The 23,065-nt window shown below is 34.7% G+C and overlaps 1 protein-coding gene across 6 annotated transcripts in view; it reads left to right on the top strand.

Annotated features, from left to right (window-relative positions):
- The window catches only part of RIC1 (RIC1 homolog, RAB6A GEF complex partner 1), a 46,012-nt gene that overhangs the window by 8,197 nt on the left and 14,750 nt on the right, over positions 1-23,065 (top strand). For 3 of the 6 annotated variants that reach the window (XM_057380143.1, XM_057380146.1, XM_057380148.1), the window contains exons 2-10: positions 1,991-2,098; positions 6,271-6,347; positions 16,641-16,748; positions 17,892-18,034; positions 18,267-18,403; positions 19,368-19,459; positions 20,572-20,660; positions 21,544-21,688; positions 22,197-22,245. In XM_057380143.1, coding sequence (XP_057236126.1) covers positions 1,991-2,098; positions 6,271-6,347; positions 16,641-16,748; positions 17,892-18,034; positions 18,267-18,403; positions 19,368-19,459; positions 20,572-20,660; positions 21,544-21,688; positions 22,197-22,245 — 948 coding nt within the window. Of the gene's footprint in view, positions 1-1,990; positions 2,099-6,270; positions 6,348-16,640; positions 16,749-17,891; positions 18,035-18,266; positions 18,404-19,367; positions 19,460-20,571; positions 20,661-21,543; positions 21,689-22,196; positions 22,246-23,065 lie in introns of those variants that run through there. The other 3 variants (XM_057380144.1, XM_057380145.1, XM_057380147.1) reach the window with 3 other exon arrangements.

Raw genomic sequence — 23,065 nt, 5'->3', positions numbered from 1 at the left:
ACGCAGAAAGTCTAGAAATCAATTCATACAGATTTTATAGCTGCCGTATATATAGAATGTTCTTCCAGCTTGTAGGATGTAATAGCAGCTTTTTTGTGACTCCATGTCACAAGAATTTTACACTATAAATACTGTAATTATATTCTGTAAAAGTTGTGATCTAGAAAAAAAATCATTTTGTGCTACCAAGCTTTTAATTTTGCCTGCTGCTAAAATGCTTCAAGCACAGATGTGCTTTAAGAATGATCTCCAGGTCTACACTAATGGTGGAGAGTACCAAGACACTCACTTTTTTCWGTATATCTAAGGCCATTAAGGTGGTTTTAAGCCAGTCAGTGGAAGGCTATATAGTTTATGAGTTCAATCAATGAGAATGTGTTAAGAATAATTAGTTATCTATTTAATGTTAAATAATTTGAAGCAAATGTAGCCACAGAAATTGAAAAAGAGGTGTAAATAGTTCTTAGGGTAAAGATTAGTTTGCTTGTTATACTTCATAAATGTTTAACTTTATTTTTGATAATTCAGTTCTGTGTGGGTGTGAAATTTAAAGAATGGTGCTGTTAGGATGCGAAGTCATACTGTGAATTTACGGAGGTTAATGCTGCCTGTGTGGTAATTAATTCAGCTCTTTACTTAAATGCATGGTGACAATATTTCATTGCTTTGTTTTATACTAGTTTAAATTAATATTCATACCTTAAAAGTTAGGTTGTTTGTGACTACTTTTTCTGAAAGGAAACTTAAGGAAGTGATTCCAAATAGAATGGTTGTAGATAAACATTCTGGAGTGATGCACACTCTCATAATTTCTGGGTAGAATTAATGTTTTTATATTTGTTGTACTGCTTCTGATGTTGGGTCATGTAAGCCAGAAACAGTAGTAAATTTCCATCAGCTGTCATCTTGGTGGTGGTTGGGACKCTTTGCCTAGAGGTTTCATGGTTAATTTCAGCAAAATGAGTGATTGCTATGTACCCTCTTGGTTCACTTTCAGTGGGCTATTTCTGGTAAAGAGTTGGATGCTACTACTCTAAATGAAAACTGAGATTGATAAAGCTAGGGGACAGCATGTGGCATGAAGATGAGGGGTAACCTCTTGGACAAACATCCTTAATGTAATGTCCACCTCCCACCTTACCTTACCTTGGTGGAGGGTAATGGAAGGGGGAATACCCATCTGAGCRGAAAACTATTTCTCATTTAAGAGCAAGAAAATACAAACAGTTGTGAAATAAGGAGGAAGAATGTTTCTAGGCACTAGAGTAAGGAAGAGTAATTTGCATTAGGTTTTTGTGTCGCAGCTTTTGACTGCTTTCATGAAAGGGAAAGAACATATAGTGTCTATGGTAGCTTTGTCTGGTCCTAATGACTCCAAAGCTTTTCTCAGTTCCCAGAAGGAAAGGTGCTCATGGGTGCACCTCATCATATACAAAAATCATTCCAGCAAACAGTATAGGTGGATTTTCAGCAGGTTCTGACAACCTGTTCTGGAAAACAAATTTCCTGATTATCATTCTCTTTAATACAATGGTCCTTCCATTGAATAGAACTAAGCAAATGAATTGTACCAAATATTCTGTAGCATATTTCATCCTAATTAATTTGACAGTTAATTACAGACCTTTATAGGAGGCTGTTTGACATGCTTGTGTTCATCTTAAGCATCAGTCAAACTTTATCTAACTTGAAATTACTTTTATATTCTGTAATGACTCTTTACTGTGCAGTTATGTATTTTATTTAAATGTCCTGGGTTTGAAAGAATGAGATTAGAAATTATAGTGTGGCAGCAGTTCTCCGTGAACTCTCTTTAAAAGCACCATTGTGTTATGGAGGGCCAAATATGTATTCATTTTTGAACATCCTTCAAGGGAAACATGTTGTTGCTGCTAAGGTGACATAGTTATTTACAGATACAGCMCAATGTAAGAAACATTCCATTCCTYTTCGATATGAGATGTAATTATTTRTATTTTTTTTCCTACAGCCCAGCGTATTAATCGTAAGCTACAAGGAACTTGCAAAAGCAGCTTCTCAGTTTGGACCTTACAAGCRAGCAGAATGGCGGCCTGACAGCACAATGATAGCTGTTTCAGTAAGCAGAATTTTTCCCTTACTCTGGTTAAACTATTGCAAACAGAATTTTGTGTTACCAGTTTCTGGGCTTCAAATTTGCAGATCATATATGCATTTAATTGACACTTGCCTTGGAAAAATATGTAATAGTACCAAGGACTTTTTAGATGGTTGTAGTTTTCATTTATTTGTCTCTGTGAGAATGAGCTGCAGTTCTTTGGTTTAAAACAATCATTGGATGTATTGGCTGGGGGGGATACAGCATCTCGTCATGTTARTAATCTGATTACAAATATTAGGGGAATGTAAAGTTATGTGAATGAAAGAAATTATTGTGGGCKTGGGTGACATAATCATATTTAGCTTGATAAATAGGGTTTAAAGGTGGGTCTTAAGAGACGAAACTGCGGCCTTATTACAGTGTCTTTTGGGATTAAAAAATATTACAAGGCATTGAGAACACAGAAACAAGGGCCGTTGTAAGTACTCTTCTGTTTAGAATCTTAGAGATGAGATCTTGTCTCATGTGGAAATAAAGTCTTGTTTCATAGCTKGTGCAGTGCTCACAGCAGTAAATGGGACTATTTTACCAGCAGTATTAAACATTTGAGGTGCAAGGTAAACACAAGAAAAGTGTGAGTACAGTTTATAAGAGTCACAATATGGGATAACACTYTTGGTTTCTTTTGGTCAGGTGTTACATTAGGCATTACCAGGTCTTAAATTACATATTGTTATCTTAGTGGAAAACACCAGATGGTTTATGGACTAGTTCATAGCAATATCATGATAATCATAAATCAGTTAAGCTTCCCCTGCTCCTGGGTTTTTTTTTGTGTAATGCAAAGTAAGTAAGTAGTTGGTCTAAAATGTTAAAATTGCCTAAAAGTACCTCATGGACTCAATGAAGTATAGTWTTTCTGTTAATGTCAGATTATGTTCTTAGTGACTGCTTATAGTTATCAATAAAGGCAGAAAGGAGATTTCTGTAACTTTTGCTATGAATAAAAMGGAATTCTTAAATTTTATATTGCAGCATGTATATCTAAGTGCATTTTAATTAGACCTTTATGTAGTACTTCAGAAGAAGTTAAATTTTTTATATTGAATTACTTTGCATATTGTGCATTTTTTTTTTCCTGAGATATGATCCATTTGCTTAAGAGGCCTTGTGGTTTAGCTGAGAGTCAGATAACCTTCAGTTTCTGCCATTTCAGTCACTSCACTTTAAAGTTTTCCTGTAACTAGATGTAGAGTGTTCTTTTTGGCTGATAGTATCACAATCTAAATCCCCATAAAGTCTCAGTTTGTAAACTAAAGCTCTATGACCTAMAATTCAAAATGGTCATTGATTATAAAATAATGATTGTAGTAAGATTTCTAATATTCATGTTTCTTAGGATGGTATTGCATCCCTGGGTGTATGTATACAAGTGATATAGTCAAACATGCTCGTTATGGGCTTGTTATGCTACTTTTAAAGTCAGATGTTTTGCAGTATGCTTTTACTGTATATATATATATATATATATATATATATATATATATATATATATATACACACATACACTTTAATTTTAAACAGTTAATGAGTCCTACTGAAAGACCACATTTACAATATTGCTGGTTTTGTTATAGTGAGACAGGGCAGAAAGTCAATTTTGGGAGCTTAATGAAGAAGGTGTTCCTGTAGATGTGTGATACTGTCATCACCAAGCAGACTTCTGCCCAAGTGAATAGTTTTCTCTTTTTTCTTGATTAACACACTGAAATAAAGGAGCAATAGAAAAGCAAGTTTTTAATGAAAGAAAACAGTAATTTTGAACTGAACTAACTTCAGTTAATTACTGAAGTTGTGTGCAACAGCTAGAAATTCTAGTTTGACAGCTGAGTTAGATGATGTTTCACACCTGTTATTGCCTGTGCTCATGTGTGTCTTGGTTGTATGTATGGTTAGTATGTACTTACTGGCCAAGTGGTACATTCCTTTTTTTTCTGTTTTAAGGACACAATGATGGGAAGTGTAGTCTGGATTTTATGTCCACTAGAGCAGTGATATACCATGTTTTTTGTTTCTGACTGCCCAAATATTCAGAGTGTCTCTATGAAAATAAATCACTTTGCAGCATGTGCTTTGAGGTGAATTTTATTTATACTGCAGGCAGACTTTGGATCAGTGCATCAGGCTTTATAAAATAGCTCAAGTAGCTTTAAAGGCATGCAGTTAAACARGTTAAAGCAGTTTTCACATTGYCATCATCCCCTAGCAATTCTAACCTCTTTTACTATTAGTATCTTCTGTTGCTAAACTATTGGCATATTACCTAGGCAGATCTTCTTTTTTTCCCCTTACATTTTGTAGTTTCTTCTTTCATATTGCTGCCTTTGTAATTTTTCCAGTGTTGCTGTGGAATACTGTTGTATAGATTAGAACGTGCATCCAAGGTAGCTAATTCTAGTAGTAAATCAAACTCAGGAATGGGGTCAAGGAATGGGGTCAAGATGCTTCAGTATGGAGAAGTATATGAGGCATTTTGGTCCTTCACATGTTACAGGCAGTGCTCTGATGCAGACTGCTTTTCAGTGTGCATTTCTGTAGCTAAGACAGAGCTTTATTAAAGATGGTGGCATTCAAGAAACCATGTTGTGCATTCCCTGGCAAGGTGCTCTGTGTTTGTACTTCTGACTATCGGAGATTAGAATGGTCAGGGAATGGATGACAGTTATGGTTACTTAATTATTTTACTGCAACACGGACATTTCTATACAATGGGGAAACCTGTTTAAATGAATATGATCAATTTGCCACAAGTCTGTCATTGAATACTTCTGTATTTCATCCATCTYTTCACGGAATTTGGGGTTCTGTTTAGAAATGAATGTGTAACAATAGCAACTTTGTGCTTTGAATAGTGTGCATAAGGCCCTTTGTACCTTAATGTCAGTATAAAGATACTTCACAGTATTGTTTTACTCTTCTTTCCAGGATAAGATAACTTACAGGTTAAATATTTAATGATGTAATGGAAAGAACCTCTAAAGATGTTAGAAATGAACTTGTTTCTTTACCACATAATACCTGAATGTGATATTACTGCGCACAGAAAACCTTCCATTTAGTGTCAGCCTGTCTCAAGCTCACCATTATGGTTCAGATTTTATTCTTGCCTGTAAAAGACACCCGCTTTGAATGAGAATAATAGTGTTCCTTGGAATTTGAAGCCAAACCACAAATTTTCTAAAGCAAAATGTTTGACTGAGGGAAAACCATGGCATCTATGAAATGATAAACTATGCTTACAAGAGTGTTTCTTTATTCAAAGAAAAGGAAACCAACCTTGGAAAGCAATGTGAAACCATTCATTTCAGTGCTTTTTATCTCCAGTGCTTTGGATGGATGCCCAGCCCATATTAAAATAATTGGGTGGAAAAGCTGTTTAACAAAARTGTGTTTACCATTTGCCTGAAAAATAAATTTGTGCTGTAAACAAATAACACGTCTTTGAACAGCCAGCATTATTGGTCATCTGCTTTTCTCATGCTTATGCAAGCAGCTTCCAGGTATGACTGGAACATMGGGTAACTAAATTATGTGTGTTGGTTCTCTGCATGAGTGCTATGAGTGCTGCATGAGTAGTATGAAGTAATTCTTCCAGAATGACAGAATATGGCTTGGGATTGAATTATTATAGGTGTTGTGATAGCTAAAGGTAAGTGAGGAGAAAATCTTTGGAAACTACCAAGATGAGCACCTCTACCTGGATGACCAACACTAAGAGGCAGTGCCTAAACTCTTTGCACTCTTTAGTGTCTTTATGTGTTCAGACAATAGAGGCTTGCCACCTTCTACTATGTTGCCTGCATTAATTTATAGAGTTGGTATGAATTATGTGCTCTAAGTATCTGATACAGCTGTYAGGTTTTATATATTTGTAGGAATTAGAGGAAAAATTCTTGGACTTGTGCACAGACAGCATTGGTTTTCCATTTTTTTGACCTACTGCCTGATCTATTCAGTTGACTTTAAGGGTGGGTGTGGATTTTACCTGGAATTAATTTCAACACACAGTTTTTAAAAATGGCTGAATGAATGTATATGTGAGTTCAATTTTTGAGGCATACATATGAGGCTGAAATACATTTTAGTCATGCTGAGACTAGATATGTATCTTATCAGTGTTTCTTTTTCAGACTGCAAATGGATACATCTTATTTTTTGAAATCCCATCAGCAAGAGACAAGTATCTTTATGAGCCAATATATCCCAAGTAAGTTTTCAACTTTGAATCCTAACAGTGTGAAAAAATATAATAAGTCCTACACAGAATTAACAACAAAAAATATTTCCTTACAAAGCATGTTTTAACACTTGATGAGTGTTTGAACCGTCATTCTTATGAGTTAGAGTCAGTGCAGGGGAGAAGTTGTATTTAATTAGATTGCTGTGTGCTGGTGTGATTCCTTAGGTCCATCTTAAAAGTTCTCGGAATCCTTAATATCAGGGCTAAAATAGTCTGATTTTATAATTTGAGGTAGTCCATTGCATTCATGATCTGTAACAAGCTTCAATAATTTCTTTTGAATAACTCGGTTGAAAAAACCACGTTTTTTAGGAGCTATTAAGTTGCAATTCAAAAATCGATTCCTTTCCTCCCTMCATCTTTTAATAACCTAGAGGTTTTTTGAAACAAATGGGGAATAAAATCATATTTTTGAAAGCAAATGAATACCTTTTAGCAAGTATGTACAAGTAATTTTGGTGCAATGCGTTATGTTGTCAGTTTCATCTTATCTTCCTTATTGCTAATGACAGAATACATTTTATGTATTTAAAGTGTGACTGTATTTTGGGTATATTTGTGGTTAACTTAGTAGATTTTAGATTTAGCGAAACTGGGAAATCTTTGAGAGAAATTGAAATTTCAAGGACTATATGTGTATGTGTTTGTGTGTTTAGATAGGCAGAATCTGTAGTCTTGGGTTGGGTTGAATTTGTCCATGGGAATAATAACACACTTTTGATTTCTCTTTGTCTAGAAGCATCTTTATTTTTTTATACATCCCTCTATATATCTTCACCATTATCATAATACTAGTGAGATTTTTTTTTTCACGTTCATAAAAAGTGTTAAAGTTGAATCATGGGTGTCTCCACATGGACATCTCTGAGGAGTATTGGATAACCTAGGATGTCACATAAGAGGAAGATATTTTGATTTTCTTTTCAGTGTAACTGTTAAACCATGGACATTAAAAGAAAATAAATTAGGTTTTCACCAGCATTTAAATTTAAAATCTGTTTTCTTTCACAAATATGTGTAGGAAAGAATGACTTAGCTGGTAGTAAATGATTTCAAAGTGAATTTTCCTTCATTGAGTAGAAAATTTTGTGTGTGTTATAGCTATAGTGCATTCTCTGAACTTTGAAATAGCTCTCAAAGTTCTGAAATTAACAGAAATTTATTTGCAAATATATTTTTTATTTTCTAAAAACTGAAGCTTAATGTAGRCAAGTTATATCACTTTGCTTGCTTCTTTAGAGAACTGAATAGTAGTTTTGAAATTGACTCTTCACATCTGGCTTACTGTCATCAGAAGAGAAAAAAGGCAACACAGCCTGTTGCTGCAACTTATCTAAATAAATAAAGTAGTATATCCTTAGCTGTGCATAATGCAGAAAACTAAGCWGTAGTTGTATTATGAGTTTTTCTTAATCCTTTTTGAAAGTTTGAGGGTTTTTTAATTGGCAAAATCTGAAAACATATGGAAATATGTATAAAACACACAGTAAAAATTTAAAAAGAAGGTTTGGAAAGTTTGCTTAGAATATCTCTCACTTGTAGGAAGGCTTGAAAGTATCTATTAAGCTGTCAATGACTAACCAGCCTAACTTTTTTTTAAAACTTCAGTAATTGATTTGTCAAACTGAAAGTGCATGTTTTAGTTGTTARTTGTGTGTTGAACAGTCAGGGTTTTAAGATATATTTGCATAGCCTAGAAAGGGCTATAATGCAGATTCTGTAGATGTGTAGGACAAGGTGCTTGTCCCCCTAGTGTGTTTATAATAGGCTGCTCATGGTCTCCTTAGACTAATGCATATGCTTACCTTTAAGAAGATGAATGAYCTCACTGAATTTACTGGAATTACCAGTCTGTCTATACTTAGCCCTCAGTTTTGACAACCTCCAAAAAGTTACTACTGTTCTGATTATATTAGATCAAAAGAAAGACGCAGGCATTTGTGTGTGAATTGTGCCTCAATGTCAAATGAATGTTTAACTTATTAGAATAGAATGAACTTTTTTTGGTGCAGATTCAGGTACAATGCACTGCTGTAGGCAGTTTCACTAATTTGCCTTGTAGAGCAAATAATTGGCAGGGGGGGTTAATCAAACAAAAACCCTCCAATCTAAAATGAACAAACAGACAAATGAGACCAAAGGCTAGGATTGAAACTTTTGTCTTTCTTTTGGCATATGTTCATTTTCCGAAGGCATTATTTCATTGAAATACTTAAATTTCATTTCTGCTGGGCTGAACAATATCAAATTAGTTTTCTTCATTCAGAAGCTATTACAAATCAGTGAAAGGCCTTGTATGTGACTTGCCTTGTGCTTGAAAGGGGACATCGTACTGGTTTTTCCCCCCGTAACAGTGTGTTCTTGGCTCCTTCCTCTGTGTTGGCAGCAGTAATTATGCAGCTGTGCCTTAAGTAAAGTCGGGTTGCTGACCTGATGGGGAAACTAAACCTGCCTATCTCCCTTTTTTACTCCTCGTCCCCTGCCCTGAATTCCAGTAGCGTACTTTTCAAGTTGGCTTTTAATAAAAGGCTGGCATTAGAAAATGGAGACCTTGAAGTAGCACTGAGTGGCTGTATTGGAAAGCTGAAAAACATGAAATGGCTGTTCAATGATACATGTATAATAATTATARCTCATGATAAAGCAGTTGCTTGCAACACTTTAGCTGTCATACTAATATTAGTTAGAGCTCTTCCAGCTCTGTCTTACGTGGTTATTTACCTATGTTAGATAAAGTGRGAGGGGATGATGATTTTTACCAAAAGTATGAGGGTATCCTTGCACTAGTGATGTGACAACTGCTGTTAAAAAAGTCAGTAAAAATTGACATGGATGTTTWGTCGTGTTCTACATTTTAGAATTATGACTAATTCTTAATGTTTATTAGCTGCCCATGTCTACTAACTTTTTGTAAGAAGAATGAAGCCTGTTCTTTGGTAGCATTCTTTAAAAAATAGTGGCCAGTTTTGACAGAAATACAAAAATTCAATGTCATGACTACAYTGACAAAGGAAAACCCTCTTAATACTACTTCATCTTGAACAGAATTCATAAGCCATGCATGCCAATATAAATGAGGTGGTCATGCACAGGGAATACACACTGGTAACATCCTTAGTTGCACCAAAATATTGGTCTGGTGCAAGATTTCTTAGTTTAGTCAGTGTTCTAAAGTTGAAATTGCAGCTAGGTTTATTCACATGCAGGTGAAAATGTTTAGAAAGACTGCGTTTGAAATCTCTTCAGCTTAGCTCTAATTTAAACAAAGTGTGCATATTTTGCCAAAAGAAAAAGTGAGTAGTCAGAAAAGCAAGTAATAAGGTATGTATATGACAGAAAATTTCTTGACTTCAGGGGACCTTTGCAGTCTTTGAGGGTGGAACGCTGGTAACTGAAGTAAAGTTAACTTCATGTGGTATTTGTACTTTCTTAACAACTGCTGTAAAATTTGCTTGGTAATGGTTCAGCTTTGATTTGAAGAAAAGGATCAAAAATGTTGTGGAAAGTCAAAATCACTCCTCGTTTTTCTGTATGGGAGAAGGATGTTAGTGGAGAGAATGTACACTCCTTCCAGTGTATAGTTACTTTTYTACAGGGTTGTTGCTATATGTATCTGTTGGGCAAGATGGTCCGGAAGAGCTTGCCTTCTGTGTTAACAGAACAATTGTAGCATACAGCTACTGTGTAAACTGTAATTGCACTTAGTAAATGTTTTTCATTCATACAATATAAATGAGGTGATTTTTTAAACAAAATCTTTCAAGATGTAAAGCAAAAGAAATTGTTTGAGAAGTGACAGAAACACTTGCGCTGTTTTTAACTCAATATGCATTGTAGTATATCTAATYACAGCATGATTTTTTTTCAGAGCCAAGTCTCTTTTTTCTCAATCTAATCTGCACAAGTTTAGTAAAAGACTTAAAAGTGTGAGTTGAGGTTAAGATGTTATCCKGTTTGAATGCCAGAGACTTTGCTTTCCCTTATCTTTCACTATTATGAAATAAAGAGATTTTGGAAAGTAAGGTTGAGTGAACTTCCCCTGCACCCTGCTATTGTTTCTTTTAAACCAGACAGAATCAGAGCATAGAAAAATYGATTTCCTGTTTTAAAATGAACATTTGGCATGATTTCCTCCTTTTCATGTCAACCAATTGTAATGTTCTTTATATTCGGAAAGTTGGTGTTTTAACTGAAGTACTGAAATCCAAGATTAACACTTGCGGCTGGAGCYGATAAAGCTGTTGAAGTTTGTTGTATCAGTAACTGAGGATGTAGCTCTTGGGAAATTTAGAATAAAGTTAAATGCTATAAGAAGGTTTAGTGGGAAATATTGGCAGTTTAATCTATTTAAAATCTACTCATGTAGGTATGGTAAGCATCAATGAGCTGACCTGTTCAGTTTTATCATATTATGTGTAAAATAAGTTACTATCTTTATATGATTAAAGAAGAGCTCATGCCATAAGTGCCACCTATGAATATTTACATGTTAAAAAGGAGACTTTTAATTTCTATTACTGGAATCCATTGGTAGCTTTTTGTCAAATCGTGATATTTTAGGAATGAATTTTTTTCTGTCAAAGAAAATATTTATGGCACTATTGATATTTGGCTAGGAATTGCCAATCTGTTCTTGGAGTGAATTGTTGTTCATGCTCAATGAAAACTTACATTATCCTGCTTAATTTGTTATACTAAAACCAAGGTAGGCACAAAGCAGTAATTTTATGGCGTTTTGTTTTTTTTTTTTTAATTGAGGCAGAGTAGTCTGCGGTTTCCTTTCAGCTCTTGGATGCTTTGCTCCAGTTCAGAGCAGAGTTGGAAAAGAATCAGTATTGGCCATTAGCCCACATTCTCGGATATTTTCCTGCAGTGGGCACCAGTACAAAGTCCKGCTTCAATTAGTTCTGTCTGGTTTTGCCACCCAATTACTAAAGTAATTACAAGATAAAACATGAAAAAAGTATGTAAGGTAAAATTGTAGCATGTTAAMATAAAATTTGTCTCTGACTATGATATGCTTTAAGGAAAGTGACTGTGCAATAGAAGCAAATTTGCAGCTTTGTAAGCTGTGGCAAAGTATGATGGTAATTTTATGAGGAGTTTCCTAACAARTTTGTGCAGATATTCTTTTGTTTGACAGTGAAGAGATGAGTAACATCATCATAGTAGAGGCTTCTCTGTACTGAACTGATAGTTATTTCTGTTTAGTGGTTTGTCAAGGAGAGTAACTTAAGTTTTTTCACTTGAAGAGACAGCATGTGTGATTTAGTGCTGAGGAAATTTTTGTCTTTCAAAAAGGACAAAATTTGAAAAACTTTACATGCCTAATTAATTAAATGTGGTAGAGATTCTTTTGTGTCAGGTTTGTTCATATCCTCAAGTGGAACCTTTATTTGGGGAGTGATACAAGTGTTGTGTAAATTTAGAGTGAGACCTCAATGGTGTAGGTCATTAAGCCYCTGAAAGTGCTTTAAAAGTTAAAGTTGCTTTGTAACTAATATGGATATGTGAAGAAGCTAGTTCATACGCTGATTTAAATGCTGTATTGTTGCGTATAAACCTGGTTATTCTGTTCATGTCCTACTCTTTCTGGCATTTTTAAAAACTATCTTCTTTTCTATAACATAATGGTTTATAGGTACCATAAACTACCTCATCAGCAGACATTTTCTTCCTGATTCAACGGATTTTAGATTAGTATGTACAAAGGTTTTGAACTTTAAACTCTGCCAGGTAATCAATGAGATGTATGGTTAATTAACTTACTGGGTAATTTTTGTTCAGAATTAAGCTTCTGCTAAACTTTACCAGTGGTTTTCCCTGTAAGATTTTGGTGTTGTTGGGAAAATGTATTTTTGAAACTATATTAGTTGCAGAATTTTTATTAACCATTATGACACTTGCAGACTCTTGATGCRGTTCAAGAGGTTTTTAACCGTTATCAAGAAATCTTTGCACCTGAAATAATAATTGGTTAAACCAYTTAGCTTTTTTACAAGAATAGTTGTTTAATAGGCTAGCTAGTTGTTTCTTTTCTCAAACTGCAGAGATCTGCTGCTACCTAATTGTGTAGTAAAGGCTGTACTAAGCATTGCTTTTCTAAGAACTTACTCATTCTTTATAGTTGTTTTCATGAATTCACTTTAATTTTGCTGGTGCAGCTGTTACCAATCTCTGTGACTATRGCTCTGCATTGAGCCAGACATATTTAGTCCTCTGCTGGTGCCTGCCTGCAGTGTATGGTGGAGAGATGCAGGTTTAGGCATGAGAAGATGCTAGTGGCATGAAAATCAAAACTCACAGTGGTAACCTGTTTTAACCTTTTGTTTAAGAACCATTCCTAAACAGCATGGAGGCAGTGAATTGTTAGTGAAGAATCACATGTTTAGAGGTGATGATGCAGGCTCTTTGTAAAAAAATAAAAAAATTAAGTCCTCAGCTGTACAGTAAGAACACTTCACTGATGTGTTCAYATGAACCACTGTAAAATGGTTAGGAAACATTGTGTAATTGTGCTAATGCAATGATAATGGCTGCTGCCAGTTTTTTGCCTTCTTGCCTTCTAGGAGAAGAACTTGGAGTTTATGGAAATGCAAATTATTTTAGAAACACTGCTCTGGTTTTGTCATATGTATATATATTGCCATTAATAGCTGAAACACGATTTTTAATCTTTGTCCCATCCCTCCTACTCCAAGTACTACTGAAGAAGCCCTATTAGCAGGAAGAGCTAAGAATATCGCTGCCCAAAAATAATGTAAAAATATTTTACCTTCTTTCTATCGATTAATTATTCTAAAGGTATTTCCTCATAGTTTGGAATCTTTAATTTTTTTCACTGAAATGTCTCCATTACTTCTCATTACTTGCATTGTTTAGTTAGTGAGAATGGATGTTACTAACTTGTTTGTTGTTTGTTTGTTTATTTAATAACACGTTGTTTGCCATTAGCCACAGTGGGTTTTTTCGAAGTGCASTATTTGTTGACTGTGAGAGCATTTTGAACTTTTTTTAACTATTATCCAACCATAACTGCCACCTATGTTACTATGATTACCCTGGATAGTACAGTGGAAACTTAAATATGTATTTAATGCTATTTCTGCCTCTGGACTAGAATTTCAGTACTAARCAGAAAACATCGGACATTAAATACTTACAACAGACTTTAAAATATTAGTGTTATATACGTCAAATGCAATTATAAAGAAGTGCTTAAGTGCATGCTTACAGACTCTCCTATAATTAGCTTGCTAAGTATTTCATAGTTGCTTTTGGTAGCAGTGACAAATTTGTTAGTATTATTTCTGAGTGAATTTTGTTTGTGGATTGTATTGTATCACTTAACTGCTGTGCAGCTAGTGGAGGACATAAATACAGTGCYGTGCACCTAGGAAATTTAGCTGGCTAATGTCCTATTTCTTCCTTGAACTATCCACCATGCCCGATAACAAACTTCAAGGACATTCTTTCTACCAGTTGAGGGTAGTGTATATGACTGTGCTTTTGCATAGTGCTTCCTCTTTCTTGAATTTAAGACGCTCTAAGTTTGGTGTGGTGGGTTTTTTTTTGTTTTTAAAAATGGACAGCGTCCATAATCTTTCCATGTTTGAGGTTTTCTTGGATTGCAGATAGAGTTGTGGATTTTTCTCAGTTCTGAGTTTTAAGAGATTTATTCAGAAGCTTAGTGACATTAACAGATGCCAGGCAAATAGCAATGATTATATTTGATTTGACATGCAGCTGGTTGGTCACTGGAATGTGTTTGTTCCTCTCAATTCTTGTGCAAAAGTGAGTTACTTAAAGTTTGGCTTCAACCGTAGCAGATGCTGATGTGGCARCCCAGACCAAACATTCTTTCCTGCTTCGGTCAGCTGTGTGCATTCTTCGTCTAAAGGTCAAAGGAACTCAGCCAGTAAGGCTGACTCATGCAGATGTGGACTAAATGAACACAGTGTACTTTTGGTAGCACCCCCTAACCCATAGTAGGGGTTTCTTTTTAARTTGATGACTTTGACATAATCATAGGCAATGAATTGAAATAGTGGCATTTTTGGAGTCTCAGTCAGGGTGATTTCCCTTAATTCTGTGTGTGGATCTGCAAGGAGGACAAAAGTAATTTTTTGGAGACAAGAATGGTAGTACCTCAGTGGAAAAGTTTAGACTCCCCAGATGGTGACAAATTTGCTAGAACTAGCTCATGAAATCGCAAATATTCAAATACTCTTGCAAGCTATTTTTTATCAAAGGTATTGAGAGAAAAAAAGCCAGCCCACATGGAGAAAACCATGTTGTTTCCATTCTGGCTTTGTAGTTTGTGTTATGTAGAAGCACTGAGTTTACACCTCCTTATGTACCGTGGTCAGTTCCAACAGATATGGTACTTTGTGTCTTATACCTACCTACCAGTAACATTTCTGCATTACTCAGCCCTTTTGTCTCAATTTTAGTCCTTCGCTGTCAAGATTCAGTAGTACCGCTGATTGTTGGTAAATCAGAGTAATTTCATCTCATCTGGAACTGTATGTCCACATGGGTTGAAGGAAAACCTCCAAACCTCCAAACATCTGGGGTTTTGTAAGTTTCAAAAACCCCTGCAACAACCCCACAATGCTAGTATTATTAAAAAGAGATGTGACTGGTTTTTCAGGGTTCCTGTCAGCCCATGRTAGCTAACTTACATGAAGGGCTATTTTTTTGTAAGACAGCTGCATTTTGTGTTTAAATTTCCTTCAGGATGCAAACCAAACATTTTGATAATTTAACATTTATGTGAGTTGCCATCTTTCGGTGGTAGATCAACTAACCTGTAAGTAATTTTTCTAATTTTTTGCTATAATTCTTCACAGCCACCGCCACATACTTTTGTTCTGGAAAGRTGATGCCACTTCCGTCTGCTAACTCCAGAATGTCAAAGGTTACCATGGCCTCACCTTAGCTAGCATATATATTTGTTGTTGCTACATAAGGAAAGCTACAGTGCCCATCAAAGAATAACAGATACAAATTTTGTGTTGCTATAAAATGGTAATGGAATTAAGGAATTTGATATCAACTGATATGATTGAGGAGAGGAAAGAGGTTGATGTGCCCTTATGGTGTCAAACTTCTGTAAAGCTGTATCTGCTTTGGTTTCTGCCATGTCTTAGGCATTTATATTTGCTATCCTGATGTAGACTTAGAGAAGTGTTTTGTAAATTAAAATATAGGTAAAGATTACATAAATTTATGTACATATCTATAATTTATCMCTATTGATGTTATACTGAATTCTAACTTGTCTGCAGTACCTGTTTTATTCACAGTTTGCTTTGCTTGTTAGCATAATGCTCATTAGATAGATGAACTGGATGACATGTTACAATACTTATGATTGTGGGTCAGTTTTCATTTAAAAAAAGGGTAAAGAAGCACATGGCATATCTAATAACCCAGACAAATAAGGAATATTTAATGATCTGTATAGTAGTGTATAATGATATTGTTTAATAATGAATGGAATGTGACATTTAAAATTAGGAAGATAAAAATGAGAAGCTTTCTAAATCAAGAAATTGATATTGTGTAATAGTCTGTTTAAAGGGAAGGAATCAGAGTTCAGTTGTCTCGCCTCAGTAGGTCCTAGATTGAAAAAGAGTTGATTTGCTTCAGGGAGATATATCCTTACAAAATACTGTAACAGATATCTACTTGCTGTGTTATGCATGCTGGATTAATACTATAAACATTGACCTGGCAAAAGGAATGGAAGAAACAAACATTTTGCAGTCTGTAATATCTGTAAAGGATCTTGAAAAAGAGAATTGGAGGTGCTTAAGAATTCAACATRTTTAATTAATGTTAACAGTTGAGTAACAATTTATTGAATCAGATTTTTCACTGATACATAGCACTTATCTTRGAAGCATTGAGGCCTAGCCATGCAGCTACTGTAATGTTCATTCTTTGTTCATTGTCTTACTTTGTCTACATATTCTATAGACATTGAGGATGACACGATAGAATAAACTTCTGACACTACAGTTATGTCCTAGATAGTCAGGGCTTCTTGTGGCACATTGCATGTGACTGATTGTTGTGTGTGCATGTATATATACATTTTATATATGTATGTGTGTATGTATGTGTGTATGTATGTATTTATATATGTRTGTGTAGGTATGTGGGGGAAGAAAGATGATGGGCACATAAATCAGTAATTCTTGCTTCTTTTGATGGACAACCTGTTTTAACTGTAGTACTTCTCTTGTATTTTAGAGGAAGCCCACATCTGAAGGGAACCCCACATTATAAGGAAGAACAATGTGCTCCTTCATTAAATCTAGAAATGAAGAAAGTACTGGACTTGCAAGCCTCTATCACAAGGTATGCTCACTAACTGGGTCTTGAGAATTTTTCCATATGTATATCAGTACCTTTTAAAAAGTGAAGGGAAAACTGGATAGACAAAAATTCTAGTAAATTCTTCTAGTAAATTCTTCTAGTAAATTCTTCTAGTAAATTTCTTGGCATATTAATTGTGAAGAGTAATATTACTATTGCTAAAGTTATTATTAGCAGCTGATAAGTCTGAGGAGGTGAAAAAGTGAATTGCTGTTTAATAATTCTCCCTGTGCCTGGCTGTACTGATATTTTCAGCATATGGAAGTAGATAGTATTTTTAATATTATGGTACATTCCTATACATGAGTTTGTCCTTCAGTGCAAAGTGTATGTTAGAGATTCCATGGAGCCATACGTAGGTAAGAGCAAAACTGCATGCAGCATTTCAGCTTTTCTCCAGCTATCTACMGAGTCCACATTTGCCCTTTTTGTTTGCCTCTTGCTTTTTTGTGATGATTGCCTTTCCTATAAATAAACATTGAACATGCTAAATAAGTATGTATGAAAAGTTGATGAAACTTCTGAGCATTGGAGTGAGGTGGAAAAGTAACAAAGTAAAGTTTGGGCAGAGGCTCCTTARGAGAAAATGAGTATTGGAAGATATGCAGCATATACTGGAATAAGCTTGCATGCAAGTAGATTAGCAGTAGTTGTCAGCATTTTGGAGATGTTTAGGGAAGGATTTAGGAGGAGTCTAATTTCTCCTCCATGAGTTTGTTTCTGCCACAGATTAAAATCTGTTGTAAATTATTTACAGCCTAGGCAGTATTGTTAATGTTATAGGACAGATGAATTGATTGTTGGCAGCAGTGTCTTATGGTTAGTTAAAAGTATTGAAATGATCTTCAGCAGTTAATATAYCAGTTAAGCAATTCCTGTAAAAATACTGACCTGTTTATGAACTGTGGTTGCTGGAGAAAAATTGAGGTGTATACCATATTTTGTCAATTTGGTATTTTCACTGTATGGAGGACTTGGATATGTAGTTTGTAACTTATATGTAACTTCACAATATGGTTGCTGGTACAAGGGGCAGTAATACGGTGTTTGTGACATTGATTGGTATTTCTGTGACATTCATTTGAGATGCAGTTTTTTTAGGGATTAAAAAATATCTTTTATTAGTTTGCAGTCCATGTTAGAGGATCTACTTGTTGCTACTGCTGATGGATTTCTACATCTCATTCACTGGGATGGTCTGACCAATGGAAGGAAGGCCATCAACCTGTGTACAGTTCCATTTTCCGTGGATCTGCAGTCTTCTCGAGGTAGGTTTTGGGGTTATATTGCTTACAATAGTTACAGTGACATACCATCAAATATGACATACCATCTCTGTTCGTAAGCAGAGATGAGAAGATTTTGCCATTTTTAAATGGGAATGAAATAGCCTGTTTAAATTAGGTTTTCTGTTTAGAGTAATAAGTAAACATCTGAAATGTATGTTGGCTTGCAATATTTCTGTGTTCACATATTTTTGAATTACTGGTATTTTCCCAGCAGGTTCACTTTTGGGTTTTGAAGATGTTTACATCAGAGATATGGAATACTGTGCCACGCTTGATGGCTTTGCTGTTGTTTTTAATGATGGCAGAGTTGGTTTCATTACACCAATGTCAAGTAGATTCACTGCTGAGGTACATTTCTTTCAGCATTTCTACCATGCACTGTAAATAAATGTGTTTTCCCTGGTCTCTGCATTTTATCTAGCATTCTACTTTAAATTCTATTCAGCTACARAGAAACTAAAATTTAAGATCCGCTTAAGAGATAACCTAAGAACAAGACTGTATTTTGTAGCATAATTTGAGCTAGATTTTTATGGGATTAGTTAGCCAGTGGAAGAGTGCAATTGATAGTAGATTTAACTTTTTTTTATTCATTCAAATTGTCATTATAGAGGTGGTCTTACTGTGTCAGACAAACAGACTTCCTTTTGCTGGTTACAAATGGGATTATAAGAATTGGTTTCTCCTCTGGCGAAGTATCCTAAGTACTGTGTCTAGGACTTAGTCCTAAACATGCCTGTCTCATAGTGACAAGCATACTTGGGAATTTGTTTTACAGGAATCTTTTCTAAGTTAGGTCTTTTCTCACCTGTAATTCAGTCTAAAAAGCTGTTACGCTTTGTTGGTAGATATCTTTATTTTAATTACAGAAAACYCAAAAGTATGCATTTAATGTCCAGACTCCTCCACACATTTAACTTATCTGTGATCTCAGCTGTTGCAGATGGGAACTTACTTTCCTGTTTTTCTCTTCCTTCTTAGTACCATCTACTGTTTTTTTTTTTCTAGGCAGTGTTAGGGATTTTTTTGTCTTACAGGTACTGAYTTGTTTGGTTATTAAGAGGTCCTATAAACTGTTTTCTTACATACTGACAGATTTCTTTAATTTATATTAAGAAGAAAGAAACTAATTTTGCATATACTGTATTTTGTTTGTTGGGGCCATGTCAGTTCATCTTGACATCAACAGAAATTTTRTGAGATCATTAGGGTCAATTGACAGATGTGTATTTTGGTGTACATGGATAAAAGCTGACTGTCATTAGTAAAAATACTATTTAACAAAAAATCTTGTGAATTCCTTTCTTTACAGCAGCTCCATGGTGTTTGGGCACAAGATGTAGTTGATGGAACTTGTGTGGCAGTGAATAACAAATACAGGCTAATGGCGTTTGGATGTGCCAAGTAAGTTTTTTAAGGCTGGTTCAGAGCAGGGGGAGATTGTTTAATTATAAAGCTGAACTAGTAGTTACTTCTTACCAAGTTGTGTTGCGAGAACTGTAAAGATTAAATGATCAATCTGCCTAGAGATTTTATGATGTGCTCTGTCAGAAAGGCAGGAGAGTGATAGAAAGCATTGACTGCCTGCTTGAACTGCAATTGAGAGATGGAAAGAAGTGGTTGCCTGCTTGAACTGCAATTGAAATTTATGCTTGCTGTTTTTGTCTGAGAAAAAAAATCAAAAGGTGTCTGGGCCAGTAGCAAAGATTGGAAAGTTGCTATCCCAGCTAATCTCAAAGTAGSATTATAAAGTCAGTTTTAAGTAGTTAATCATAATAATATTGGACAAGAATCAGCCCTTCACACTCAGCTGAGAAAATGCTCTTTGAAGTCATGATTTGGTCAAGAAAAGTGTTGCTTTTTTGAGTAACTGAATATTTGTAAATTAGATGTTGCAGAAGTGCTTTTAGTTGGGGTATTTTGCTTACTGCTTCTTCAAGACGATCTCCCCTTATACAATACTACTTTTGCTGGCCTTAGAGTGCAACTTTTTATTTTCTTTGATTGTACTTTACTTGAGTTTTCTTTTAGGGCATTTCAAAAAAATATGGTATTTTCCAGCCATCCTCTTAAGAACTAATTTTCTCAGTTTTAGTAACAATGCAGTGTATTGGTGTTTCCTCTGAAACAGGAGTAGTTACTTTAATTTACTGACCTTGGTATGCCTTAGTACATCCCTAATGAAACTTTAGCACTGAATAAATACTGCCTTCCCTCATGGATTGTCTTGCAGTTGGAAGCCATAAATGTATGTGAATTGTGTGTGCATGTGTATTTTCAGAGAATGAAGTCCTTTTAGTGCATTGATTATTCTAGGGCTGTTGTTTTGGTCCTCTGATGCTTTCTGGAAAGTATCTTAGAAATTTGTTGCATAGAATTTTTTGACTATTACTTGGCTCAGCGTCTCTAGATAGATTTGATATTGGTGAGAGAAAAAGCAGCTTTTCTTAGTCTCTTAAAATTGTTGAGAAATTCGATTAGTCTGTAGTCTAAAGCATGTGTGTAATCTCTTCCAGTGGCTCTGTGCAGGTTTATACGATAGATACCACCACTGGCRCCATGCAGTTTTCTCATAAATTGGAACTGACACCAAAACAATATCCTGGTGAGCTACTTTTATTGCTAGAACTGTCCAGCTGTTTTTAGGGTATAGTATATTTTTTTCCTTGGCTAGTCAACCTCTTTGTTTGCATTATCACTGATGTGTTTAGTAGTTACTCCTGTGTGTTTGTAGTAATTTATGCTTTTGTATTTCCAGTTTTAGCTGACTTTTGCTTTTTAAATGACTTTTGGATGTGTTTCATATGTTTGGATTTGGGTGGGTGGTTTGTGTTTTTTTTTGGTTTTGGGGTCTTTTTTAACTAAATCTTAATCTTGAAATTACTTTTTAATTGCCTGCGGAAATGAGATGTTGTTGTCAAAACTGATAATATGTGTAATAGAATTGTGAATTAAATTGAAGCAACTAACATGTAGAGTACAGAAAAAGTATTGAGTAATGCAATAACCTTCCTGCACTGCAGTGATTTTTTTCATGTAGTATTCTATGCTTTAGAGTAAGGAACATACAAAGCAGATAAATTGCATTCTAAGCTGAAAAGGTGTGTGCCTGTTGGTTTTCAGTTAAAAAACAAATCTGTATAAATTACAGTTTTACATTTGTCTTAAGTGCCTCTTTTGTCTGAAAATATAATTATACCAGATTTGTGGTTCTGTGGTTGTGTTATACCAGTGTATTTCAGGCATATTTTCCTGTATTCTTAGTTTCTTAGGTAACTAAGCATGTGTTGGAAAAACCCCATTTTTTATTTGCTACTTAATTTGCTACTACTTTGCTAATAATTTTGAGATGGTTAGTTTGATGAATGTATCAGTTAAATGAAAAATTAAATGTTTGCTTCTATATATTTTTGTTTATGCTTTTATGGTGAAGCCCATTGAAGGACTTTTTATATTTTTCATGTATTTTATTGTCTACTTTTAAACAGATATTTGGAATAAAACAGGACCCGTTAAACTAATCAGATGGTCACCTGATAGCTGTGTTGTGATGGTGACCTGGGAATGTGGAGGTTTGTCGTTATGGAGTGTTTTTGGTGCTCAGCTTATCTGTACTTTAGGAGGTGATTTTGCGTGAGTATCTTCAATCACATTGTAAAGAATTTATTAGAAGTCTTTATTTTTCTAATTGGAAGCGTTCACCAGATTAGTTCACCAGGAATTAGTTCACCAGATTAGCTTTTTTAAAATTTCTCTTTCCCTTGTGATTTATTAGATATTGAGATATTRTTGGCAAATGCTTAAGAAGGGATAATTGGAATATAAACAAAAATGTATTATTTTCATTTTGTAGTGATCTTTTTGTCTGTAAAAGAAAATTGGATCAAGGAAATTAAAATTCCCTCAGTGCCTGTATATAATTGCTGAAAATGTGCTAACTTCTGGGAATCACCATTCAGACAATTTATGCTAGGCAACTGACAGTTGCATTGCCTCTTTTGCGGTGTCTTGGATCAAGCAGGCTCTACCATTTGAGATGAGGTTCACTATGGAACCATGTAAAGAGATGAAGACAGGACTTTAATTTATTATTCTGAAGAAGTTATTTGCAAACTCAAACTTGTTTTGTTCTGTTTTTAAGGTATCAGTCTGATGGTGCCAAAAAGGACCCTCTAAAGATCAATTCCATGGTAAATATAAATGTAAAAATACTGTAATGCTTTTAATGTTTTAAATTTTGTTTAATGTAACAGATTTTCAGAAAATCAAACTCTCTTTCTTTCACTTAATTACTTTTCAAGAGTAAGATGCCTTTACTACACTTCTAGACTGCAAAGTTGCATTGAAGGAAAAGAGGACGACCGATGGATTTTTTTTTTAATGTATAAACCTGATCATGAAGTATGCACAACATGCCTTTTCTTCCATTTGCCCTTAATATTAAAAATGAACACTCTTCGTTTTTCCTAATTTTTCTTTTTTATCTGTTGCTGTATTTCAAAGTGCAAGGAGACACAGAACAACACTAGTTGTAAGCTCCTTTTTTCTCTAAAATTAGTAGCTGACCATTGACAGTTGAAGAAACTTTACTCAGATTATGAATTCCAGAGAAACTTAACTGGTGATTTTTTAATACAAGCTAGTTAACATTAAATAAAATCCTTTTAGCCTGTAAAATCAATAGATAAATAGAACAAATTTGAATAAATTTCAAATTAGAATAAATTTGAAACACATTCCACAAGACCTTATGCAAACCATGATGAATTTTGTGCAGTACTTCTAGAACAATTTGATTTATTTATTGTGACATAATTGCTTTGAAGATTGACACTTCTAAATATGCATCCCAAATTGAGATCCATATTTGCAATGACGGTACAGTGTACCTTTTAGAAAACTGCAAAGATTGAAATTCTGATATTGAATTTGATGAACAACAGCCAGTGTCATTGTGGAAATCAGGGTTGTTTCATACCTGGCTCTGGATTTTTTGTTTACTGCCTTAAA

The sequence above is a fragment of the Malurus melanocephalus genome, unplaced genomic scaffold (assembly GCF_030028575.1).
Source record: "Malurus melanocephalus ecotype Western Australia unplaced genomic scaffold, MMel_1.1 scaffold_437, whole genome shotgun sequence".
NCBI classification, from domain to species: Eukaryota; Metazoa; Chordata; class Aves; order Passeriformes; family Maluridae; genus Malurus; species Malurus melanocephalus.
The sequence above is the reverse complement of the archived record's forward strand: the minus strand, read 5'-3'. Positions and strand labels throughout refer to the sequence as shown.